We start from the raw sequence: 18,943 nt of genomic DNA on the forward strand, positions 1-18,943 counted from the left end.
CAATGTAGGGTCGGCGAACGTGGAAGCCAAGTTTAAATCGCTTGCAGGAAGATGGTACAAGAAGGCTCCGAAGCTGGTGGAGACTCCGATAACGTCGGCCATTCTCAAGAGGAGCGTCATCGTCGAAACCGCGAAGGGTCGGTATCGGCTCCTCTCCGTGTACGTCAGTCGTACAACAAGTGGCGCGTCGAGATGTCGGCCAGCGCCACCAAGACCACCATGATCCATGCGTGTGGGGTCGAGTGGGACACCTTCCAGCACGTGCTCAAGAGCAACAACGACTGCGTCTCCTTTCGCGGTGACGAAGCAAAGGCCGTTTTTAACGCCGCTTGAATGTTAGATATCTCCATTGTACTCCGTGTTTGTACTCCATGATTGTACACACGCAATGCAACAGGACGCCGGTCACCCTGGGGGGTCGCCCGAAACCCCGACCCTCCACCTGAGGCTACTTTTCTACCCGCGGGGTCGCCCCAAAACCCGTAGGACCCCCGAAATTTAGACCCGGCTTTTGTAACAGATACATGGGTGACCGGGCGTCCTATCGCTGCCATCGTGGCGGGGCTGCTTGTCAGATCGCCATGCCTTAGCGCGGTGGTATTTTAGCCAATTAAGTGCAACGGGACGATTAATAGCCAATCACAGACAGCGCCGACGTTCCCTCGCTCAAAACAGCGCCAATCCCAACCAATCGCATCTGTTTGCTAACCGGCAGATCAACCGATCGACGTACAATCGCCATGGCAAGCGGGACGACAGAGGTGGCTCCGCGCCAGCGCCCGACGCTCGAGTATCTGCGTGGGAAGCGGGATGACCCGAACGACGAGGAGTACAAGGCCATGCTCCGAGCTAAGTGGACGTGCCACGTCATTCGCCTTAAGATCCGCATTTTGCGCGCCCGGGGAACCGTGACCGAGGCCACCCTCATCACGCGCATGGGCACGACCCGCCACGCGTACGATGACTTCATGGCGCTCACCGAGCCAATGGATGGCGCCGACAATCCGACGTACGCCGGCGGTTTGCACTATTTCTACCAGGCCGAGAAGGTGGACGCGGAGATGCGTGAGCTCCGCGCGATGGCCTCCGAGTCGACAGCGGCGCAGCGCAAAGCCCGCCTGGCCAAAAAGGCCGCCGAGGCCGAGGACGATGCGCCGCTCGCGCCAAAGAAGAAGAAGGCCAAGAAGGATGACCCGAAGAAGAGCGCGGCGCCCAAGGTGCACAAGAGCTCGGACCGCCTCAACGAGATCGAAGCGGTCGAGTTGCCGGATGAGCTCATGGTCTTTGACGACTGCGATGAAGTCCGCGAGCACATGCGGCACTTCTTCGAGGCAAAGGAGTGCACGCAAGGCGCGATGGCCGCGCACTTCAAGTTCTCCGTCGGCTCGATCCGCAAGTTCCTTGCGATGCGTGGGCCGCGCCAGGGCAGTGGCAGCATCGTGTACAAGGCCGCGTACTACTTTTTCGAGAAGCTACGCATCCTCGAGGAGAAGCACAAGACGGCGAAGCGCATCATGATGGAAGAAGCCATGCCCCAAGGGTACGACCTCGTGCGCGACCCGAAGTATACGCTGGTCATGCGGAGTGAATTGCACGACGACGACGACGATGACGACTATTAGCCTCCAATGCTGATGTTTGATTATTCATGTCTCGAGCACCGTCCTGTTCGCTCGCCTGCCGGCTGAGTGCTGGCGCAAAGCCACCACAAGCTTGGAGACGACATAAGAGTACCACAATAGTGTCTGTCGGCTGTGGCCATAAATTCCATTGTGATTGGGCAACAAGGTCGACGATGGATAGATAAGACGGTGGAATTATGTCTTGAGATAACGCTCACGTCTCATCCGAAAAGACTAGCGCGGTTCGTGAATAAACTGATAGCCGTACTGACCCGCCTCCAACGTCCTTGCTTGGGGTGGTGGACATGAGGTCGTGTAAAAGCAAGAAGACCCATCGACGACCTCTTTTGGGATAGATGATCGAACGAGTGCTCAGGAATCAACGAAAAGCATCGCAGTAGGTGGCACGCGTGGTGGCGTGATCCAACCGTGGCCGAAATGGGAGTGCAATGGCTTGGGAGCAAGGCGAGAACATCAAAGGCAAACTACTGGAAAGACGTGGGATTCTACATGCTTTTTGCTTCTGGAATGGGCCAAGAAGCCACTGATTTTGGTGGCTATGAGCTTATTTTGTGCTCTGAGGGTTCTTGAGAACGCTGGGTGACTTGGGCTTTGCATGCATCCCGAGCCTACGACAAGTGCGACAACGCGCCCGACCACATTATAGCCCACGGAAAGCAGGCGGCCAAGACCACGGTCGTGGTGTGCGTACCGGGCATGGACGAGACGCGCCACAGCTACCTCGGCATTGCTCCGCTTCTCGTTGCCGATGGCTGCACGGTCGATACAGTCCATTTGCGCGGGTCAGTCAACTTCGTGTATTACACAGTCAAAGACGACACGGTCGACATGGTTGCTTTTATTCGGCACCTTACCACAACTAAAGTCGTCGTCGTCGCCAACAGCTTTACGGCAGCGTGTACGATGCTCTTGACCTTGCCCCACGCGGTGAGCAAGCTCGCCGGTATCGTCATTCTGGGGCCATTCGCCGGGGTGTGGCCCGAAGCTGTTCAAGATGATTGAGCCGGCCATGTTTACTACGGCACGAGCACTTGGACGACGTACTGGTAGAGCCTCCTCCAGACGCTTCGAGCTGACTTTGACGACTGCAGGACCTTTTTGACAGCCAATGTGAACCAGCCGGGCCGTCTCAACGCGCTCGTCCAGCTCATTCAAGCTTCCAAGGCCAATGACACAACCTTTTGCTCGTGATCGGCATGGGATCTTGGGACCCCGACTTTGCATCGCCAGCAGCCGAAGCCCCGTTCATTCACGACACGGCCCAGAGCTCGTGGAAGCGCATCTCGATGTACGAGAGCGCCAAGCACTACCCTCAGATCGACTGCCCCGACGCCCTTCGCTAGGATACTCTCACCCTTGTGCATGAGGTGGCCGAGTAGAAACGATCTCTCTTGCGTCTAAACGAGGTTTCAAATACAATCGCTCATGTGTGCAATCAAAATGGAAAAGAGACTTGGCGCTTGGGCTTCTCACTGTAGGAGTGTGAGAGGAATGGGTGATGTCAAGCAAGTGCTTTTACGCATTTCGAGAAAGATCTACGCATAGCAAGCGATCGGGTGGCTTGGATACCGAGCAAACTCGCCCATTCTGTGAGCCATATACAATCTTGTCTTAAACAAGTACTTCTAGTCAATCCCAACGGGTCCAAGCAGCCGCGACTCCACCGGTGCGCAGCTCCTCCCTTCGTCGCAGATCGTTCGTTCGCCAATACAAACGGAACCTTCGTCGCGCTTGCGGCACCAACACTCTGGCTTCAAGACGGCCATTTTGACACACAATATCCGGAACGCTATCCGGAATTCATGGCATTGGTCGCGGAAGCAGTTCAAGCAGAAAGCAATCTAATTCGAGCTACACCATGGGTCGCAGCAAGAAGGCCGGGACAAGCTTGGGCAAGGCGCTCATGAAGACGAACGTCAAGAAGGCCAAGGAGCTCCAGTCGAGGTAGACGATCTACCTGCTTTGCATGCATCTCATGCATCTCCTCCAGCGCCGGCAAGCACGTGTCTGCCACCGACGGCGGTGACTCGACGGTCGCTCTCGCGTCGTACCTCGAAGGCTCGTCGCTTGTACACGCCTGGCTGCTGCATTACACGGTCGGCTCACGCAGCGTAGGACGATTTCTTGGCCAACGCCACGATGGCCAACCGCGAGTTCGTTGCCGAGAAAGAACGTGTCATGGTCCTTGAAGCCAACGGCCTCCCGACCTTGGCCAAAGTGTAAAGCCGCCAGGTGTTCCTCGCAGCGTCTCATGCAGTCCATAATAGGGACCTTGACAAGGTGCCCGAGATGGACTTTTCTGAAATGAAGATCCCGCGCCGCCCGGGCTGGGACTCGACGACGACGGCCGCGGAGCTCAACATGCGCGAGCGCGAGTCGTTCTTGAACTGGCGCCGCGACATTGCCATGTACAAGAAATTTGACTGACGCGGTTCTCACGGCGTCGTCTGTAGGCTCGAGGCAGCTTCGGAGGAGCGTGACGTGACGCCGTTCGAGAAGAACCTCGAAGTGTGGCGCCAGCTCTGGCGCGTCATTGAGCGCAGTGACATTGTCGTCCAGATCGTCGATGCGCGCAACCCGCTCTTCTACCGGTACGTCGGCACTTTCTTGTTGGACGACAACTCGAGATGACATGTCCCATTTTTGTAGCTCGGTGGACCTCGAACGCTATGTGAAGGAAGTCAACAGCGCCAAGGACTGCATGCTCATCATCAACAAGTCGGACTACCTCACGCCGGAACAGCGGTGCGTCTCCATGCTTGAACGCATTGCAGCACTCATGTTGCTCGCGAGTAGTCTCATTTGGGCCGACTACTTCAAGGCCAACGCGATTGACTTTGTCTTCTTCTCGGCCAAGGAAGCGCAGGAGAAGCTCGATGCGGAGTACAAGGCCAGCAAGGACTTTTCGCTCTCGGACGACGAAGGCGAGCTCGACGACGAAGACAGCGACGACGACGACGACGAGGAGGAAGAAGAAACAAAGCCGGCGCCGATTGTGGCCGAGACGCCCAAGCAGAGTGTGCCTGCCGAGCGCGAAGACTGCGTCGTCTTGACCCGCGAAGAGCTCCTCGAGTATCTCTCGGGCCGCGCCGACAAGGTCGTTGAGCGCGTCGGTCTCCGTGCGGACGACAAGGGCCTCGTCAAGTTTGGCATGGTGGGCTTCCCGAACGTCGGCAAGAGTTCGGCCATCAACGCGCTCCTCGGTGCGTCCAACTACTCGCACCACACGCAGCGTGTCGCTGTCGGCGCGACGCCCGGCAAGACCAAGCACTTTCAGGTTCCTCTTCAAAATTGCTGTACATCTCCCACGCTCAACGGTGGATGCGTAGACGATGATTCTCTCGGACAAGATCATGCTCTGCGATTGCCCGGGTCTCGTCTTCCCGTCGTTTGTCAACTCCAAGGCGGAAATGCTCTGCTGCGGCGTGCTTCCCATCTCGCAGCTCCGCGACCACGTTCGTATGTCCCCCACTGCTCTGAGAAATCGATCTAAATATCGATATAGCGCCGTGTGAGCTCGTCGCGCGCCGCATTCCTCGCCTCGTCTTCGAGTCGACGTACGGCATCAAGATCCCGTTCCCGAATTCGGGCAAGTACAACGACCCTGTCGATGTGTACACGCTCCTCGACGTCTACGCGCGCGCCCGTGGGTTTGCGACCGCAGGCAAGGGCGGCCCGGATCAATCGCGGGCTGCCCGCGTGCTCTTGCGCGATTACGTCATCGGCCGGCTGCTCTACTGCCACCCGCCGCCGGGCACGTCGCCGCGCGAGCCGGCGTTCGATGTGATGGAGCTGGCCAAGAAGTTTGCGGCGTCCGAGGACGCTGTCGCGCGCTTGGAGCCGCTCTCGGACGAGGAAGGAGACGATGCAGCCAAGACCCCGGGCTTTGACCCTGTCGGCATCGAAAACAAGACGGCCGCCTCGAAGCGGTACCGCCTTGAGACTATTCCGTGCCCGAAGAAACCTTTTTTCTCCATGTAGGCTCAAGAAGCACGGCAAGAAGGGTCGCAAGGCGCGCGACAAGAACCCGTACGAGGACCTCGACGGCGTCGCGTCGACGACGATGGCGCACATTTCGCGCGGCAAAAAGGCGATGAACCAAAAGGACTTTGTGCGTGTGACGATGCCGCACCACGTCACGTACACGCCGGGGGCCAAGTTTTAAACCGATTTTGATTCATATACACAAAGAACACATTCTATCGCTTCGTAAAGCCCGTGAGCACTTGCACCCAGTGGTGGGATCCATGCGTCGGGTCGGTGATCTTGAACGACGACGATGTCTACCATCACACAACGTGGGCCATGTGGAGAGAACGTCGAGGCGCACCGTGCGAATCTCAAACGTCGAGTCGCCTTTCGGCACGACGCGCATGTAGCGCACGTCCCAATGAAAGATGTCGTGCGTGTTGGTCTTGGTGTCGATGAGGATGAGGCGGCCGTTGGACGTGAAGAGCAGCTCCCTCGGCTTCTTCATAAACATAGCCGCGTGCAACTTTACTTCGGACTGGAAAAGCACCGACTCGTTGTTGTCGAGAAGACCGCTGTGCGCGGTTGTCGCACTGTTGCGCAGCGAGAGGCTGTTGTGGTTGGAGCTAATTATGCCATCCTCCTCAGCATCCTCATTCCATTTCGCCAGTTGGTACGTACATGCGCGACGCGACCGGCAGCGGAAAGTCCGTCTCGGCAAACGGGCTCGCCATGTCCGAGAAGGCGCCGGCGATCGACCAGTTGGGCGCCGCGCCGTCCTACAGATCGTCGTCGTCAGTGTTGCGAGAGATGAAAAGAGAGGTATAATACGATCGTGGGTGTCGGGAGCGTCACAACGTCCGGCGTCACGGGGCTGCGCGTCGTGGCGACCGTCTCCCAGTCGATGCCGTCAAAGAACGGGTGCGCCTTGATCGTCGCATAGTCGGTCAGGCGCAACTGGAGGTCGCGCACGAGGAGCTTCCGCACGAGGTCCCGCGCCGGCTCAGGGACCGACTCTGGGAACTCCATCGTGTCGCTGTCATGGGTCAAAATGTCCTGAAAGGTAAAGTAGTCGTTCTCGCCGCGGAACGGCGGGCGCCCGACCAACATCTAGACACTTTTGTCACGCATCCCATAAGACTGCTAATCGTACTTGGAAGATGATGCAGCCCAGCGCCCAGAGGTCGCTTCCGATGCACGCGGGCAGGTCGTTGAGAACTTCGGGCGAGAGGTACTCGGCCGTGCCGCAAAAGTTGTTGTTTTCGTCTTGGTTGTCGCCCGTCTAGACCCATTCGAACATGAAAATGGGCCATGCACGGAGGAGCCAAGTACGGTGGCCGTGCCAAAGTCGGTCACCTTGAGCTGCCCTTGCTCGCTACTACATCATGAGCCATGTCAGTCGGCGTGCGACGTACGTGAGGAGAATGTTGTCGGGCTTGAGGTCGCGATGGATAACGTTCTAGGCGCATGAATGAGCGTAGATAATGGAGAGCAATGGCGTACGTTCGAATGCATGTACTCGAGTGCGCACACGAGCTGCGCCATGTAAAACTGCGCGACGGACGCCGTGCAGGCGTGGTCCTGGATGCCTTGCTGGCGGTACTGGTCGCGCTCCTTGCTACAGGCCGGTGACGCGAGCTCACACATAGGTTGACATTGCTGTACCAGATGAAATGCAAGAGTTCGCCGCCACGGCAAAGCTCCATGACCATGTACAAGCTGTCGTCGTCCTATTCGCAGCGGCCAAACTGAGCCTCTGTGCAAGGCGATCGCGGATCTACCTTGAAACTGCAGTAGAACTTGACGATGTTGGGGTGCGAGAGCTTGGACATGACCTGGCGCTCCATGACGACAAATGGCACCTTCTTGTGGCGCTTGATGAACTCTTGGTCCATGACCTTGATGGCAAAGTTGGCGCCCGTGCGCTTGAACTGCGCGTGGTAGACCTTGGCGAACGAGCCTTGGCCCAGCACCATGCCGAACATAAAGTCGCCCGGCGACATGCCGGCGCGGGGCGTCGACGTCGAGGCGGCAGCGTGCTGGCCCATGGTTCAAATTGGTCACTGCCGACGGCAATCTGGCGACTTGGTTTTCTATGCCATTTCCATTCGAACAACTACCTCCCACAATGAATATCGCGCTTGGTCGCGCCAGGTAGCGGCACGGTCCGCACGCGCGTGCTGCACTGCATCGGGCCTCCAATCGCCCGATGGTCACACCGAGGTGCGGGTGTGCCGCGTCTTGCCGCCCGCGAGTCGTCCACGAGCCGGGCCATTGGTATATAAAGTGTGGGAGGTTATTGAGGCAAAAATGGCGCACGCTGAATTGAAGTGGGCGAAAGCAGCAAGTCGATGGCCTTGGCGAAGACGACGACGCCCTGTGAATATCATCATTACGTGGCAGGCTCTTGGAGGCATGGAAGCGCGATGCATTACGGACAGGCTGGCGTACCCAAGGACCACCTGAGCACACACGTGACGGTGGAGCGTTTGCCCGAGGACGATGGACCACTACAATTAGGATTTATCCGAATTGCGTCCATTTCAGGATGGACGCGTTTGTTGCGCACGTCTTCGCCGAGCGCGATACCTTTTCGTTCAGCGCGTCCGTGCCAACGCGCTGGCTGGTCTGGCTGCGGCCGTCCACGAGCAGCCCGTTGGCCATGACGCTCTTGGTCTGCGTTGGCGTCGACGGCGCGACCAAGTGCTTTGAGAAGCAGCTTCTGGCGACCGAGCTTCAAGCCCATGTAGAGAGCCGTGGCATGGCTTCACATCTCATCGAGTATTACTAGATGCAAGAGCTGGGTGTCAATGGCGATCTCGGCATGTTTGCTGCGCCCTTCAAGGTACGTCTCTAATGCGACGACGCTCTGCATGAGCAGCACGTGTAGACGGCGCTCGAGTCGGCGGCGAACGTGAGCGTGAGTGTCGAAGACAACGGCAGCGCGTGCGTCAACATCACATACCTCTTTGGTCCGTCCTTGCTTCGCCGAGGTACAGTGCGCCACGCATTCTCACGCTCACCGGGCTGCGCAGGGCACTTTCTCGTCGATGCGGGGCAAGCTCTACCGGACACAGCCTACACGCTGCTTGTCGACCTGCATGGCCTTCGGACCGAGAGCGCCGAGGTATGACTGCTGTGCTATGCACTGCTACATAGTAGACCACTAGGACACTCGTCTTCGTCGGATGCGACGGTCGGCCTTGCTGCAGCCGACCACCGCCTCAGCACCTCTCAGCTTCACCACGGCGCCAGCCACCACAAGCTCGACGTCGACCGTGCCCAACCCACTCAAGCGCAAGGCAGCGCTGCCCATGGGCGCGAGGTATGCATCGTGTCTGCATCAACACACATGCAAATGGTTTTTCATTTAGACGCAAGGGCAGCCGTGGTGTCAAGCTCGCCTTCGCCGATGACGACGACGCGGCATAAGCACAATAGCTGTGATCTTACTCTTGGTGGTGGTACATGTGCTCGGCGTACATGGACGCCGTGAGGGACGGGCGGCGTGCGGCGTCGGGGTCGAGCGGGCGAACGTCCGGATCAATGGGGGCGAGGTCCTTGAGGAGCGCCGCGCACTCCATGTTGCCGCGAAGAATCGCCGATGCATGTGCGTTGCGGCCCGACTAGCATCACGTTAGCTTCATAATGTGCCATCGAAAATGTCACTACGTCGTCGATGGCACCGGGGTCGGCGCCGGCCTCCAAAAGCACTGTGATCGCGCCCACTTGGTTCTTCTTGGCGGCTACAATGAGCGGTGTCGCGTGGTTCTACGTACGCAGATGCGGAGACGCCGTGCAACGAAGCGAGTACCATGTCCGGGAGGTTGACATCAGCCTTGGCGCGCACCAAAAGCTCGACGACCTTTTCGTTGGGCGACCCACAATAGCACGCGTGGTGGAGCGGCGTTGAGTGTTGCTACATGCGATGTCGTCACGCATTGCAAGTGCGAGGCTCCGTACGTTGTTGCTTGCGTCCACAAGCGCGCCGGCCTCGAGAAGCGCTTCGACGCACCCGACGCAGCCCGCCATGGCCGCCGCATGCAACGGCACATTGCCAAACTGGTTGACGGCGTCGACCATGGACCAGCGCGGCGCGTTCTTGTCGTTGGCGTCGTGGAGATCGTCCTGGTACTGGTCCTTGTGCGCGATGAGTAGGCGCACAATCTCAGGATTGCGATGAAAGCACGCTTCATGGAGCGGGCTGTTGGCGTCCTACAAAAGCTCCTATCACGCATTAACGTCGCGCAGGCTTGGCGCACGGGTGTGCGCAGCGCCGCAACGTCAGCGCCGCCGTCCAGAAGAGCGCGGACAGTCTCGACATGGCCGCCAGTGATGGCTGCGATCAATGGCGTCGAGCCGTACTACGGCAAGCATGATCGTGCGTACGAGGCGGAGGTGGTACATACGTGGTTGCGCTGGTGAAAGTTGACGTCGGCCGTCTTCTCTGCGAGAAGCTCTTGCACGCGGGCCGTGTCGCCGGCGAGCGCCGCTGCGTACAGCTGCTCGGTCTCCTTGGCGACGAGCCGATTCGTGCTCATGGCGGCTGAAACGGACTTTGCGAAATTCCCGAGCGGATCTCGAGGCTAAAATCACGCCACTGGACCAGTGTTTGTATTCTAATATTGCAAATGTAGTTGAGCTCCTCGATACGTTCTGACCGGTGGTGATACGAAGAGCGTATAGCTGGTTGAGCTGTCCTTCTCCAAGTCTCTTCTTGCACCGACGGCGGCGGTACAATTGTACCTCGTGGCGCTCGACATAGGAGCCCTAATCTCTGCTGCTCTGGTGCTGGATTCTTTTCTGGCTCGTTGGATCGACTAGAAATGTGGTTTTGACCAAATGCATTCCTTTTGTGCGACGATGGCAAATCACAGCTCCAGCGTGGCGATGCTGCAAGTGGACGCGGGGACCTGTGTTGGCTTCAAGGCGCTGCCCCACCCGCTCACCGCGCTGCCAAATTCCAATGGCAGTGACTGGTCGGCTCTCTACCCCCAATTCACGCTCGAGCAAGCCGTCGCGTACGCCCCCAACCAGTGGGAGCGGGGTCATGCCCAAGTCCAGATCGTTGCGCTGACCCTTCGTTCACCGCTGACGCTATTTCTGTGCAACGACACCGTCTTTCAAGCTGGCACGATCGATGGCGCGACCAAGGCAGCGCGACTTCGCGCAGTGTATACGCAGTTTCAAGCACAGCACCGTGACGTGCGTTCGCTCTTAACGTCGCTGCCGCTTCTGGATGCCTTTGGCGCCATTGACACTGCCGTCGTGCTCTGGGACGCGACGACGCCAGAGCTCGTGCTGCCTCACGCGCTGACCTCCATGGACAGGTTGCACGTCTCGTCGCCGCTGATGCGTCTGGAAGAGAGTGCGACGTGGCCGTGTACTCTTGGTCGTATCATCGTGGGCCACGAAGCGATTCCGCGCGCTTGCTTGCTCGACAGCGCGACTTGGCTCTCGGCACTGCAGCTTGATCCGTTCACGTCTGTGGCGACGTCCCTGCTGGCTACCATCGCCATGCATTTCAACGCGTCGACTAACGACCTCTAACGACACTTGCATCCATCATCTCTTCAACAGCGTGGACGATGGATCGATGACGCAGCGTTTGTCATGGCAGCGGGAAAAGCAAGCATCGATCGATGAATGAGTTAGTCGTTGTATGGGACGTACTCGAGGTCTCGGCAGTTGTTGAACTGCGCGTAGTTGTCCTTGTAGTACGCGGCGGTCGGGTCGATACCAGAGAAGGCGCGAAACTGCTCAAACGTGCGCTTCGTGCCGAGCCCAAACTTGTCAATGTCCGTCTTGTCGTAGTCGTCGCTGGTCGTCGAGAGGCCGAGGACGGTGCGGATCCGGCGCTTGGCCTTTTGCTGGACGACGTACCGGTCGCCCCAGTCGCGCTCCCAGACCACGTTGCGCTTCTCGTACCAGTGGTACACGACCTGGCGCTTCGGGACGTACATGTCGTAGCCGTGCGTGAAGAGGCGCGCGGCCTTTGAGTACTCTTCGCCGTGAAAGAGGTACGGCGTGTACGGGTCGTTCCGGACCTCGAGCGCCTGGATCGCGGTGCCAAAGTTGAAGCCGCCCGCAAACTGCGACATGAGACGGGGCTTCTCGGGCACCGGAATGAGCTGCACGGCGTCGTACGAGATCATCGCGTCGGCGTCTTCGGTCTCGATCTTGCCCGTGCACATGAGGATCGCGGTCGTGTCGAGGGAGGTGTCCATGTTGCGCGGCGTGTTGTCGGTCGAGCGAGGGTAGACAGTGATGATCGCCTTCTCGTTCTGCAGCGAGTCCCACTGCTCGATGAGGTCCTTGTCCCAGTGCGGCACAAACACAATGTGCGAGTCGATCGCGAGCGAGAACGTGTCGATCGCGAGGTCGATGCCCTTCTCGGTCTGGTACCGCGCGAACGTCGGACCCGTCGCGTGCAGCGCGTTGATCGTGTCGTTGCGGCGCAGCTGCGACCGGCGGCAGTTGGCCTCGCCGACCTTGTCGCAGTACGCGTCGTAGCACCGGCCTTCGCCCTGCTCCTCGTAGATCTGGTCAAAGATGCTCACCGAGAGCAAGTCGGGCTGCGACGCCTGCGCGTACATGGACTGGAGCGTCTCGGCGCACCGCGCCGTGTCGCGGTAGTTGGCGATGAGCACGATCGTGCGCCGCTCGCGCTTGGTCGTGCCCTGCGGAAGGCCGCGGTCGACCTGGCGCAGCCGCGGCTCGAGCGCCGCCTGGCTGCTGCTGTGGACGAAGCTCAGGTTCACGCGCACAAGGACGCAGACGACGAGGAACATGCTGAGCATGATGATCGTGTTCATGTTGAAGCGCCATGAGGACCGGCCGCGTGGCATCGGCGGCGCCATCGCGATGATGAAAATGTGGGCTGCGTCACTGTCTCGACACTCGATACCTTTCTATCTTGATACAAAGCTCTTTCGGATCGACCTCATCGGTGAAATATGATATTGCAATATTGGTAGAGCCTGTCATATGCAATATACTGTCATACCGCATATAAGATCGGAGTCGACAGCGACCGACGATATTTTATCCGGATATGCGAGCCCAGTATCCGGTGTCCTGCCGGTTACACGGCGTCGGGACACGGACATGGACCGCTTGGCCCAGCAGTACCATGTCGAGGACGTCGGCCGGATCCTCCTCCAGGCGCAAGATGAGCTGCGCAACATGCGCGAGCAGGTCCTCACGAGCAACAACATCGACGTCGATGCGCTGCAAGCGATTCTCGAGCGCGCCGAGCTGGACCTGCGCTCCAAGGCCGAGGTCAGACCGCCTGTCTCGGCGCAAGCAGCTCAACAACCGCACGCTGCGTAGATCGTCTTGAATGGCGTCGTCAACCACACGATGAAGACGCTACCGGTCATCGAAGCTCCAGGCGGCGGCCAGCCGTCTGTCTCCAAATTCTCGACGAAACTGGCCAAGCAGCGCGAACTCGCCGACACGATGGCGCGGGATGTGCGTCTTGATGGCTACGATGTGGGCGCATCTCAGTGACGTGTAGGGGTCGCTGGAGGATCGAAGGACGCGCAATTCGCCCGTCGAGCGGCTGCGACAGGTAGCTCCCGTGCGAGATCGTCGGCGACTCATCCTGCGCCATGTCCTCGTGTAGCAACTGGGCCAGCCCGTCGTACCCGTCGAGCGAGATCGGCCACCAGGAAAGCGGCCGATTGGACGAGCGATGCAAGTTGGTCGCTTGATCAAAAGAAAGTCACGGGCCCCCAGCGCCTCCTTCCCAAGGTACCGACAGCGTCGTCTTGGAGTTGAAACACCATCATCCACGTAGGTGAACCGGATTGACCCGCTGGCGCCCGTGCCTGACTTGGAGGACGACGACGCCAAGCGTGGCGTGCTCAACCTCGTCAACCGCGGGTTCATTCCGACATCCGCCGACATCTCGCTCGCCTTCACGCACGGCGATGGCATCATGCAGAACAGGTGCACTTCCCCGACGCGAATCCATGCCGAGCGTCTGTAGCAAATTGCGTCTCTACGACCGGTCCGAGCAGCCTGTCAAGTCGCAGCCCTACATGAACTCGTCGGGCTTCAACGTAGCGTCGCTAAAGCTTGATCTGGCGCCGCCCCCGACCGAGCCCGACGCGGTGCCGCCGACACGGCCGGCAGTTGCTCGGAAAAGAAAATCGACCGTCGCCACTGTCCAGCTCTCGTTCCCAGGGGCGAAGGACGAATTGGTCGATGCAGTGCCAGTTGAAGACCCCGCGACAGACGACGGCCCGATCGAGCCCACCGACACGATTGACGTACTTCTTCCATCACCTCGACCCTTGTAATGTGGTTTGTAGGAGTTGCGCAACAACGTCGAGAAGATTCGCGGCTACAACGACCTCCTCGACACCTACAGGTCATGCTCCAGCTCTTGCGACCCCATTTGTTGAAACATTACGCGTGCGTAGCCTGCATCAGTTTATCATTCGGAAGGGCCAAACGCTTTCCGAGACGCCGGAATTCATCTCGTTCAAGCGCATCACTGAAGACCTTTGGGGCAGCGTCTCGATGGCGATCCGCGAGCTCGAGACGCTCTTGGTCCACTACTCGGTGCCGCTCGCCTACATTGATGGTCAAAAGCTGCTCAAAATCGCAGCCATGGACGCGGTGTCACGCTCCAAGTCGGAGCTGCTCACATGTGTGCTCAACGTCGACGAGGTTACGACCTTTATGGCGCGGCCAGGCCAGCGCTTCAAGGGCGGGGATGGCCGGCACGCGGCGGCGATCGTCATCCAGTCGGTCTACCGCATGCATCGCACGCGGCGGCTGCTGCGGCAGCACCACGGGCACTCGTACGCGACGCACATTCAGCGCGTGTATCGAACGTACAAGTGCGTCAAAGACATCCAAGTCAAGCTACGACTGGCGCGCGAGGCCGACGCCCGCACATGGGAGACGCAAATGACCACGTTCCACGCCAACTGGGACAAGGTGGAGTGGACGCGTTGGATCGGATGGACTTGATATATTGATAGATCAAAATGCAACGGCGGGTCGTCGTCCACGTGCCGTCCTTCTCGGCCGAAGAGCGCGCGCGGCTCAACATGGACAACTTTGCGATTCGTCAGAATCTGCAGATGGCGCGTCTCTGCGCGATCGCGGATCCCAACGTCGACGTCATCTACATCTCGCCGTTCGAGCTCTCGGTCGACATTCAAAAGTACATGATGCGCCTGCTGCAGCTGGGCGGCGTCGCGGACCCGCACTCGCGCGTCCGGATGCTGCACCCGGAGAACGCCGAGCGCTTCCCCGAGCACTTTTCGCTGGCGACGATCCTCCTCTACTCGCCGCACTGTCTCAAGAAGATCAAACGCTACGTCCGCGGCAAGGAGGCGTACATCGTCGCAGGCACGGTGGGTCCCGAAGACAAGCGGCTCGCGATCCGACTGCAGCTGCCGCTGCTGGGCATGGACCCGGACCGCGCTTTGCTCTACGGCACACGCGTACGCTGTCTGTTTTGTCGTCTTCTTATGCTGGGTGTAGTCGGGTGCGAAGCGGCTTTTTACGCAAGCCGACGTCAACATTCCGTACGGCGCCCACGACATTTACGACGAAGACGAGCTGATTCTGAGCTTGGCCAAGCTCACGGCCGCCAACTTGCACCAAGGCATGTGGCTCATCAAGGTGCGTTGACTTTTAGTCATCCGTATCACTCTGCGTAGCTGGATGCGGACCCGTCCGACACGGGCTTGGCGGCCATCGACATGCACGCGCTCGAGTGCGTCAACAAAGTCCGCGCCGAGAAGCGCGCGATGAAGAACGACGAGTACTACAGCCAGCCAAACATCAAAGAAGGGATCGTGCGGGCGATCGTCGCCGAACTCAGCGAGCAATTTCACCGACTCATTTCGCCCTGTTTTCCCGACGTATGCGACTCAACTCTCTGATCGGATCCTCACTTGCAGTAGGTCTACCCGACGTGGCAGCACATGCGTCCCGTGGTCAACCGCATCGGCGCCGTCATCGAAGTACGAGCATATTGACTTGTTGGTATTCGACAATCGACACCGGCGTAGGCGTACCCCCCCAAGGTCCTTGCGCGCGTTCGCGCCAACGTCTTCATCGAACCGTCCGGCGGCGTGCACGTGACGTCGGCGCAGGAGCAGTTGATGCACGTCAAGAACAAGCACCAAAGCGTCGGCGCCGTGTACCCGCCAACGGCCGTGCCCTACGCAGCGATCCGCGTGCGTCGACGCATGTTCTTATTGCGTCTTATTGTGAGGACGATGCTTTTAGGGCGCGTCGTTGGCGGTCGCGCAAGCCATGTACGCGAGCGGCATCATTGGCTACGCGAGCATCGACTATGTGGCGTTTCTCGACGTCAAGACGGTCAACGGGAAGGCGGGGCCGCCGCACTTGCGGCTCTGGGCCCTCCAGCTCTTGCCGTGCCTCACGCCGACGGCCATGTCCTTCGTGCTCTTCACCTTTTTGTCGTGCGCGACGCTGGACGCGGCGACGGGCCGCAGTTTCCTCCCGCTGCCCGCACCGCGTCCGTCGTCGCTTGCGGGCCCGCCAGCAACCGAGACGCAGTTGGCGGTCGAAAAAATCTTGGGCGAGAGTTCGCCTGCCGCGACGATGGGGGCCGAGCGCGCCTACATTGCGCACGAGTACATCTTCCACCCGAACATGGCCACGCTCCAGTACGCCGTCTTCTTCAACATGTGCCGCGTGCACGGCGTGAGCTTTGACCTGCAGGTACGTCTACGTCGTCGACCGCGATCTCGTGTCAACAAGGTGGCGCGTAGAAATCGATTGGCGCCGCGTTCGTGTTGGCCGACAGCCTCACGGCCGGCGTCGTCGGGCTTCTCTGCATCGGCGAGTCGGACAAGGAGGCGGTGCGCTTGACCCGGGCCGCGCTTGAGCTCATTGGCGACCAAGTCGGCGTGCAGCCTGCACCGGACGCGCTCACGGGCGAGCGGCTTGGTAACTTTGCTGCCGTCCTCGGTGCGATCCGATTGCGCCACGACGACATGGTCAAGCGAGCGAAGAAGGCGCGGTCCAACACGTCTGCGTGCTTGGTGTAGTCTAACAAATTGGGTTCTATTATTTACGCGATTCAAAGGTTCTTAGATGTCAAAGGTCACTTTGGGCTTCTTGGAAGGCTTGTACGGCACGTTGCCTTTGGTCAAGTAGTGGACGCCGCGCTCGACGTTGATGTGGGCGACCTCCTGCGACCGCGATGTGTCGACGAGGTAGTCAAAAAGGCCTTTGGACTGCAGCCGGTACACCCCCGTCTCTTCGTCGACGGCCACAATGTCCTCGAACGAGCGCGCAATGAGCGCGAGGTCCGGCTGGCCGAGCTTAAATATGTGTTGGACGTCCGACTCGGTCACAAACGGACACGCGTTCTTCTCGTGCGACAGGGTGGCCGCGCCGACGATGGCTTCGAGGACCGGCTGCACTTTCTGCCACACGCGGCGCCGGCCTTTGCCGTACTTTTCCTCAAACACTTGGTCGTAAATCTCGTAGAGCGTCTTGGGCAACTCGAGGATCATGCCCGCGTCAATCTCCGAGTGGATCATCGCAAAGGCTTGGTCGACAAACTGGAGGTACAAGAAGCTGCCTTGGCTCTTGGCCTTGAGGAGGAAGAGGATGTTCTTGTCGTCGAGACCGTGCTTGTCCATGAGCGACTGCACTGCGATCGTGCAGTCGGCGGCAAACGGCCGGTGCTCCATGTGAAAGTGGAGCACGTCGTGCGTTGGCAGCGCCTTCAATACGCTGTCCACGGGCCGCGACGAAAGCAAAAAGAGGACCCAGCTCGGAAACTCGAGCGCGACATCGGCCAGCAGCGAAATGAGGTTCGTGCCCGGAGTCGACGCGTCCTCGTCGACAGCGTCGAGCACGATCACTTGGCTTTCGAGCGGCGCTGGCATCGACCGCAGCGGCTCAATGAGGAGCTTGGTCGCAAGCACGACCGGGTCGGGTTCTTGGATGAGGTACGCGAGGTTGAGGCGCACAAGCTGTTGCTGGAAGTCGGGCAGTTTGCACGAGATCTGGTGCGCGAGCGACATGAGGATCGCACTCGTCGCGTGGCGCTCGTCGTAGCGCACAAAGTGGCTCGCCATGATCTGTTCGGGGTAGTTGGACACGAGGTGGCTCAGGAGCGTCGACTTGCCGGCGCCCGCGCCGCCCACGACGTTGAGCACGCGCGACTCGTTCGTCGGGCCTGCGTCTTGCGCCCACTTGATGTACTGGTTGATGGCCCACGTGCGCGTCGACGGCAGCATCTCCATGGCCGGCCGCTGCGTGTTGAGGAACGGCAAGTGCTGGTTCAAGACGTTTTCCCATGGCTGCGTAAGCGCCTGGTCTTTGATGGGCTGACGCGTCGACTCGCGAAAGAGCTTGGACGACTCACGGCTTATTTTGGACGACTCGCGGCTGAGCTTGGACGACTCGCGGCTGAGCTTGGACGATGCCCGGATCGACTCGCGGACAACTGTGGACTCGCGCTTGGGCGGTGACGGCGTGCGGCTGGCAGCAGGAAGGTACGGCACCTTGGGGTTGGGCTCAAAGACCTCGGGCTCCTCAAGCGTCGAGCTCTCCGAGTCGGCTTCGCTCGAGACGGTCGCATCTGACATGACGCTGAGCTTGCGGTCCTCGGTGCGAAGCAGCGGGGTCGCTGCTGCACGCGGCTGTTGATGCATGGCGTCCACAAGCTGCATGACAGCCCCGCGAAGCATCGTCATTTCCTTCAGCAGGTCGTACTTTGTTGTATGGAGCTCCATCATGACGTCGCGACGAATGCCGTCGACGTGGCGCTTCATCTCATCGACAGCAGCGTCCATCGCCATGGACGGCGCCGGCGCATCCGAGGTATTCTCAAACCCCGTGGGCTCATCACGGTACGCTTTCGCTGGCACAATGTGGTTGGTCGCTTGGTTGGAGATGGCGCGGCGCGTGCTGTCGCGCACCGTGCCTTCGACGTGGTCGAGGCGCGCAATCGTCTCGCGCTTGTACTCGTCGAGCTGCTTGTTCATGCTCGCGACGGTCTCATGCAGCGTGTCGAGCTGGTAGCTCGAGTAGTTGGAGGCGGTGATCGCCGAGGCGGTCACGCCCGAGAGCGTCACGCGCTCGCGGGGCATGCTCGCGGTCACGTCGTCGCCGCGGAGGCTCATTTTGGACGCGCTCCTTCGGAAAAACTTGGCCATGGCGTGTGCGTGGCGGCGCGGTTGCAGGAATGACTGCAATGTGTAGGTGGCGAACCTCATGCAGCTGACTCGACGCGCGCATGATCTCAGCGCCACGGATTCTACATATGCAAACTACGATTTCTGGATCTCCTTCCGGATGCTGAGAGGCTAAAAATAGAT

At 59.6% G+C, this 18,943-nt stretch overlaps 10 protein-coding genes across 10 annotated transcripts; 6 read left to right on the forward strand and 4 right to left on the reverse strand.

Moving 5' to 3' along the window:
• Window positions 1–720: 720 nt before the first annotated feature.
• SPRG_06346 (hypothetical protein) lies at window positions 721–1,635 on the forward strand. The gene has a single exon (XM_012345725.1). The coding sequence runs from the start codon at window positions 741–743 to the stop codon at window positions 1,620–1,622; it is 882 nt and encodes a 293-aa protein (XP_012201115.1). The 5' UTR covers window positions 721–740; the 3' UTR covers window positions 1,623–1,635.
• A 704-nt stretch (window positions 1,636–2,339) lies between these two features.
• SPRG_06347 (hypothetical protein) lies at window positions 2,340–2,834 on the forward strand (the record flags this gene model as incomplete). Its single annotated transcript, XM_012345726.1, has 2 exons — window positions 2,340–2,630; window positions 2,694–2,834. 2 exons carry the CDS (start codon window positions 2,340–2,342, stop codon window positions 2,832–2,834), a joined length of 432 nt encoding a protein of 143 aa, XP_012201116.1.
• A 648-nt stretch (window positions 2,835–3,482) lies between these two features.
• SPRG_06348 (hypothetical protein) lies at window positions 3,483–5,853 on the forward strand. The gene is made up of 10 exons (XM_012345727.1): window positions 3,483–3,587; window positions 3,634–3,712; window positions 3,759–3,862; window positions 3,911–4,051; window positions 4,097–4,234; window positions 4,293–4,388; window positions 4,440–4,920; window positions 4,973–5,102; window positions 5,149–5,572; window positions 5,625–5,853. Exons 1-10 carry the CDS (start codon window positions 3,502–3,504, stop codon window positions 5,806–5,808), a joined length of 1,863 nt encoding a protein of 620 aa, XP_012201117.1. The 5' UTR covers window positions 3,483–3,501; the 3' UTR covers window positions 5,809–5,853.
• SPRG_06349 (AGC/PDK1 protein kinase) lies at window positions 5,843–7,660 on the reverse strand (the record flags this gene model as incomplete). Its single annotated transcript, XM_012345728.1, has 10 exons — window positions 5,843–5,926; window positions 5,974–6,238; window positions 6,294–6,391; window positions 6,444–6,722; window positions 6,766–6,894; window positions 6,945–6,987; window positions 7,028–7,071; window positions 7,116–7,230; window positions 7,278–7,342; window positions 7,394–7,660. The coding sequence occupies 10 exons, from the start codon at window positions 7,658–7,660 to the stop codon at window positions 5,843–5,845; spliced, it is 1,389 nt and encodes a 462-aa protein (XP_012201118.1).
• A 500-nt stretch (window positions 7,661–8,160) lies between these two features.
• On the forward strand, window positions 8,161–8,986 carry SPRG_06350 (hypothetical protein; the record flags this gene model as incomplete). Its single annotated transcript, XM_012345729.1, has 5 exons — window positions 8,161–8,358; window positions 8,404–8,457; window positions 8,503–8,605; window positions 8,648–8,739; window positions 8,783–8,986. The coding sequence occupies 5 exons, from the start codon at window positions 8,161–8,163 to the stop codon at window positions 8,984–8,986; spliced, it is 651 nt and encodes a 216-aa protein (XP_012201119.1).
• On the reverse strand, window positions 8,962–10,171 carry SPRG_06351 (hypothetical protein). Its single transcript, XM_012345730.1, has 6 exons — window positions 10,022–10,171; window positions 9,875–9,976; window positions 9,576–9,827; window positions 9,427–9,531; window positions 9,285–9,383; window positions 8,962–9,238 (listed from the first exon to the last, which is right to left on the reverse strand). The coding sequence occupies exons 1-6, from the start codon at window positions 10,151–10,153 to the stop codon at window positions 9,062–9,064; spliced, it is 867 nt and encodes a 288-aa protein (XP_012201120.1). The 5' UTR covers window positions 10,154–10,171; the 3' UTR covers window positions 8,962–9,061.
• A 331-nt stretch (window positions 10,172–10,502) lies between these two features.
• SPRG_06352 (hypothetical protein) lies at window positions 10,503–11,162 on the forward strand (the record flags this gene model as incomplete). The annotated part of the gene is made up of 2 exons (XM_012345731.1): window positions 10,503–10,980; window positions 11,029–11,162. The coding sequence occupies 2 exons, from the start codon at window positions 10,503–10,505 to the stop codon at window positions 11,160–11,162; spliced, it is 612 nt and encodes a 203-aa protein (XP_012201121.1).
• Window positions 11,163–11,216: 54 nt separating this feature from the next.
• Window positions 11,217–12,477, reverse strand: SPRG_06353 (hypothetical protein). Its single transcript, XM_012345732.1, has one exon. The coding sequence runs from the start codon at window positions 12,470–12,472 to the stop codon at window positions 11,264–11,266; it is 1,209 nt and encodes a 402-aa protein (XP_012201122.1). The 5' UTR covers window positions 12,473–12,477; the 3' UTR covers window positions 11,217–11,263.
• A 798-nt stretch (window positions 12,478–13,275) lies between these two features.
• SPRG_06354 (hypothetical protein) lies at window positions 13,276–16,687 on the forward strand. The gene is made up of 12 exons (XM_012345733.1): window positions 13,276–13,367; window positions 13,414–13,565; window positions 13,606–13,888; window positions 13,931–13,989; window positions 14,042–14,564; window positions 14,609–15,076; window positions 15,117–15,257; window positions 15,296–15,499; window positions 15,542–15,601; window positions 15,650–15,817; window positions 15,870–16,328; window positions 16,379–16,687. The coding sequence occupies exons 2-12, from the start codon at window positions 13,555–13,557 to the stop codon at window positions 16,655–16,657; spliced, it is 2,655 nt and encodes an 884-aa protein (XP_012201123.1). The 5' UTR covers window positions 13,276–13,367; window positions 13,414–13,554; the 3' UTR covers window positions 16,658–16,687.
• On the reverse strand, window positions 16,651–18,886 carry SPRG_06355 (hypothetical protein). The gene has a single exon (XM_012345734.1). The coding sequence runs from the start codon at window positions 18,839–18,841 to the stop codon at window positions 16,700–16,702; it is 2,142 nt and encodes a 713-aa protein (XP_012201124.1). The 5' UTR covers window positions 18,842–18,886; the 3' UTR covers window positions 16,651–16,699.
• Window positions 18,887–18,943: the final 57 nt, after the last annotated feature.

The sequence above is a fragment of the Saprolegnia parasitica genome (genome assembly GCF_000151545.1).
Source record: "Saprolegnia parasitica CBS 223.65 unplaced genomic scaffold supercont2.24, whole genome shotgun sequence".
NCBI lineage: Eukaryota > Oomycota > Saprolegniomycetes > Saprolegniales > Saprolegniaceae > Saprolegnia > Saprolegnia parasitica.

Bases quoted from the DNA above. Each gene is read 5' to 3' on its own strand.
- SPRG_06346 (XM_012345725.1), top strand. From the start codon at position 741: ATGGCAAGCGGGACGACAGAGGTGGCTCCGCGCCAGCGCCCGACGCTC.
- SPRG_06348 (XM_012345727.1), top strand. From the start codon at position 3,502: ATGGGTCGCAGCAAGAAGGCCGGGACAAGCTTGGGCAAGGCGCTCATG. The intron at 4,235-4,292 runs GTACGTCGGCAC...CCATTTTTGTAG, and splicing joins CGCAACCCGCTCTTCTACCG to CTCGGTGGACCTCGAACGCT. The intron at 4,389-4,439 runs GTGCGTCTCCAT...GCTCGCGAGTAG, and splicing joins TACCTCACGCCGGAACAGCG to TCTCATTTGGGCCGACTACT.
- SPRG_06351 (XM_012345730.1), bottom strand. From the start codon at position 10,153: ATGAGCACGAATCGGCTCGTCGCCAAGGAGACCGAGCAGCTGTACGCA. The intron at 9,977-10,021 runs GTATGTACCACC...TGCTTGCCGTAG, and splicing joins ACTTTCACCAGCGCAACCAC to TACGGCTCGACGCCATTGAT. The intron at 9,384-9,426 runs GTACTCGCTTCG...CTGCGTACGTAG, and splicing joins ATGTCAACCTCCCGGACATG to AACCACGCGACACCGCTCAT.
- SPRG_06353 (XM_012345732.1), bottom strand. From the start codon at position 12,472: ATGGCGCCGCCGATGCCACGCGGCCGGTCCTCATGGCGCTTCAACATG.
- SPRG_06354 (XM_012345733.1), top strand. The intron at 15,500-15,541 runs GTATGCGACTCA...CACTTGCAGTAG, and splicing joins TTTCGCCCTGTTTTCCCGAC to GTCTACCCGACGTGGCAGCA. The intron at 16,329-16,378 runs GTACGTCTACGT...GGTGGCGCGTAG, and splicing joins GCGTGAGCTTTGACCTGCAG to AAATCGATTGGCGCCGCGTT.
- SPRG_06355 (XM_012345734.1), bottom strand. From the start codon at position 18,841: ATGAGGTTCGCCACCTACACATTGCAGTCATTCCTGCAACCGCGCCGC.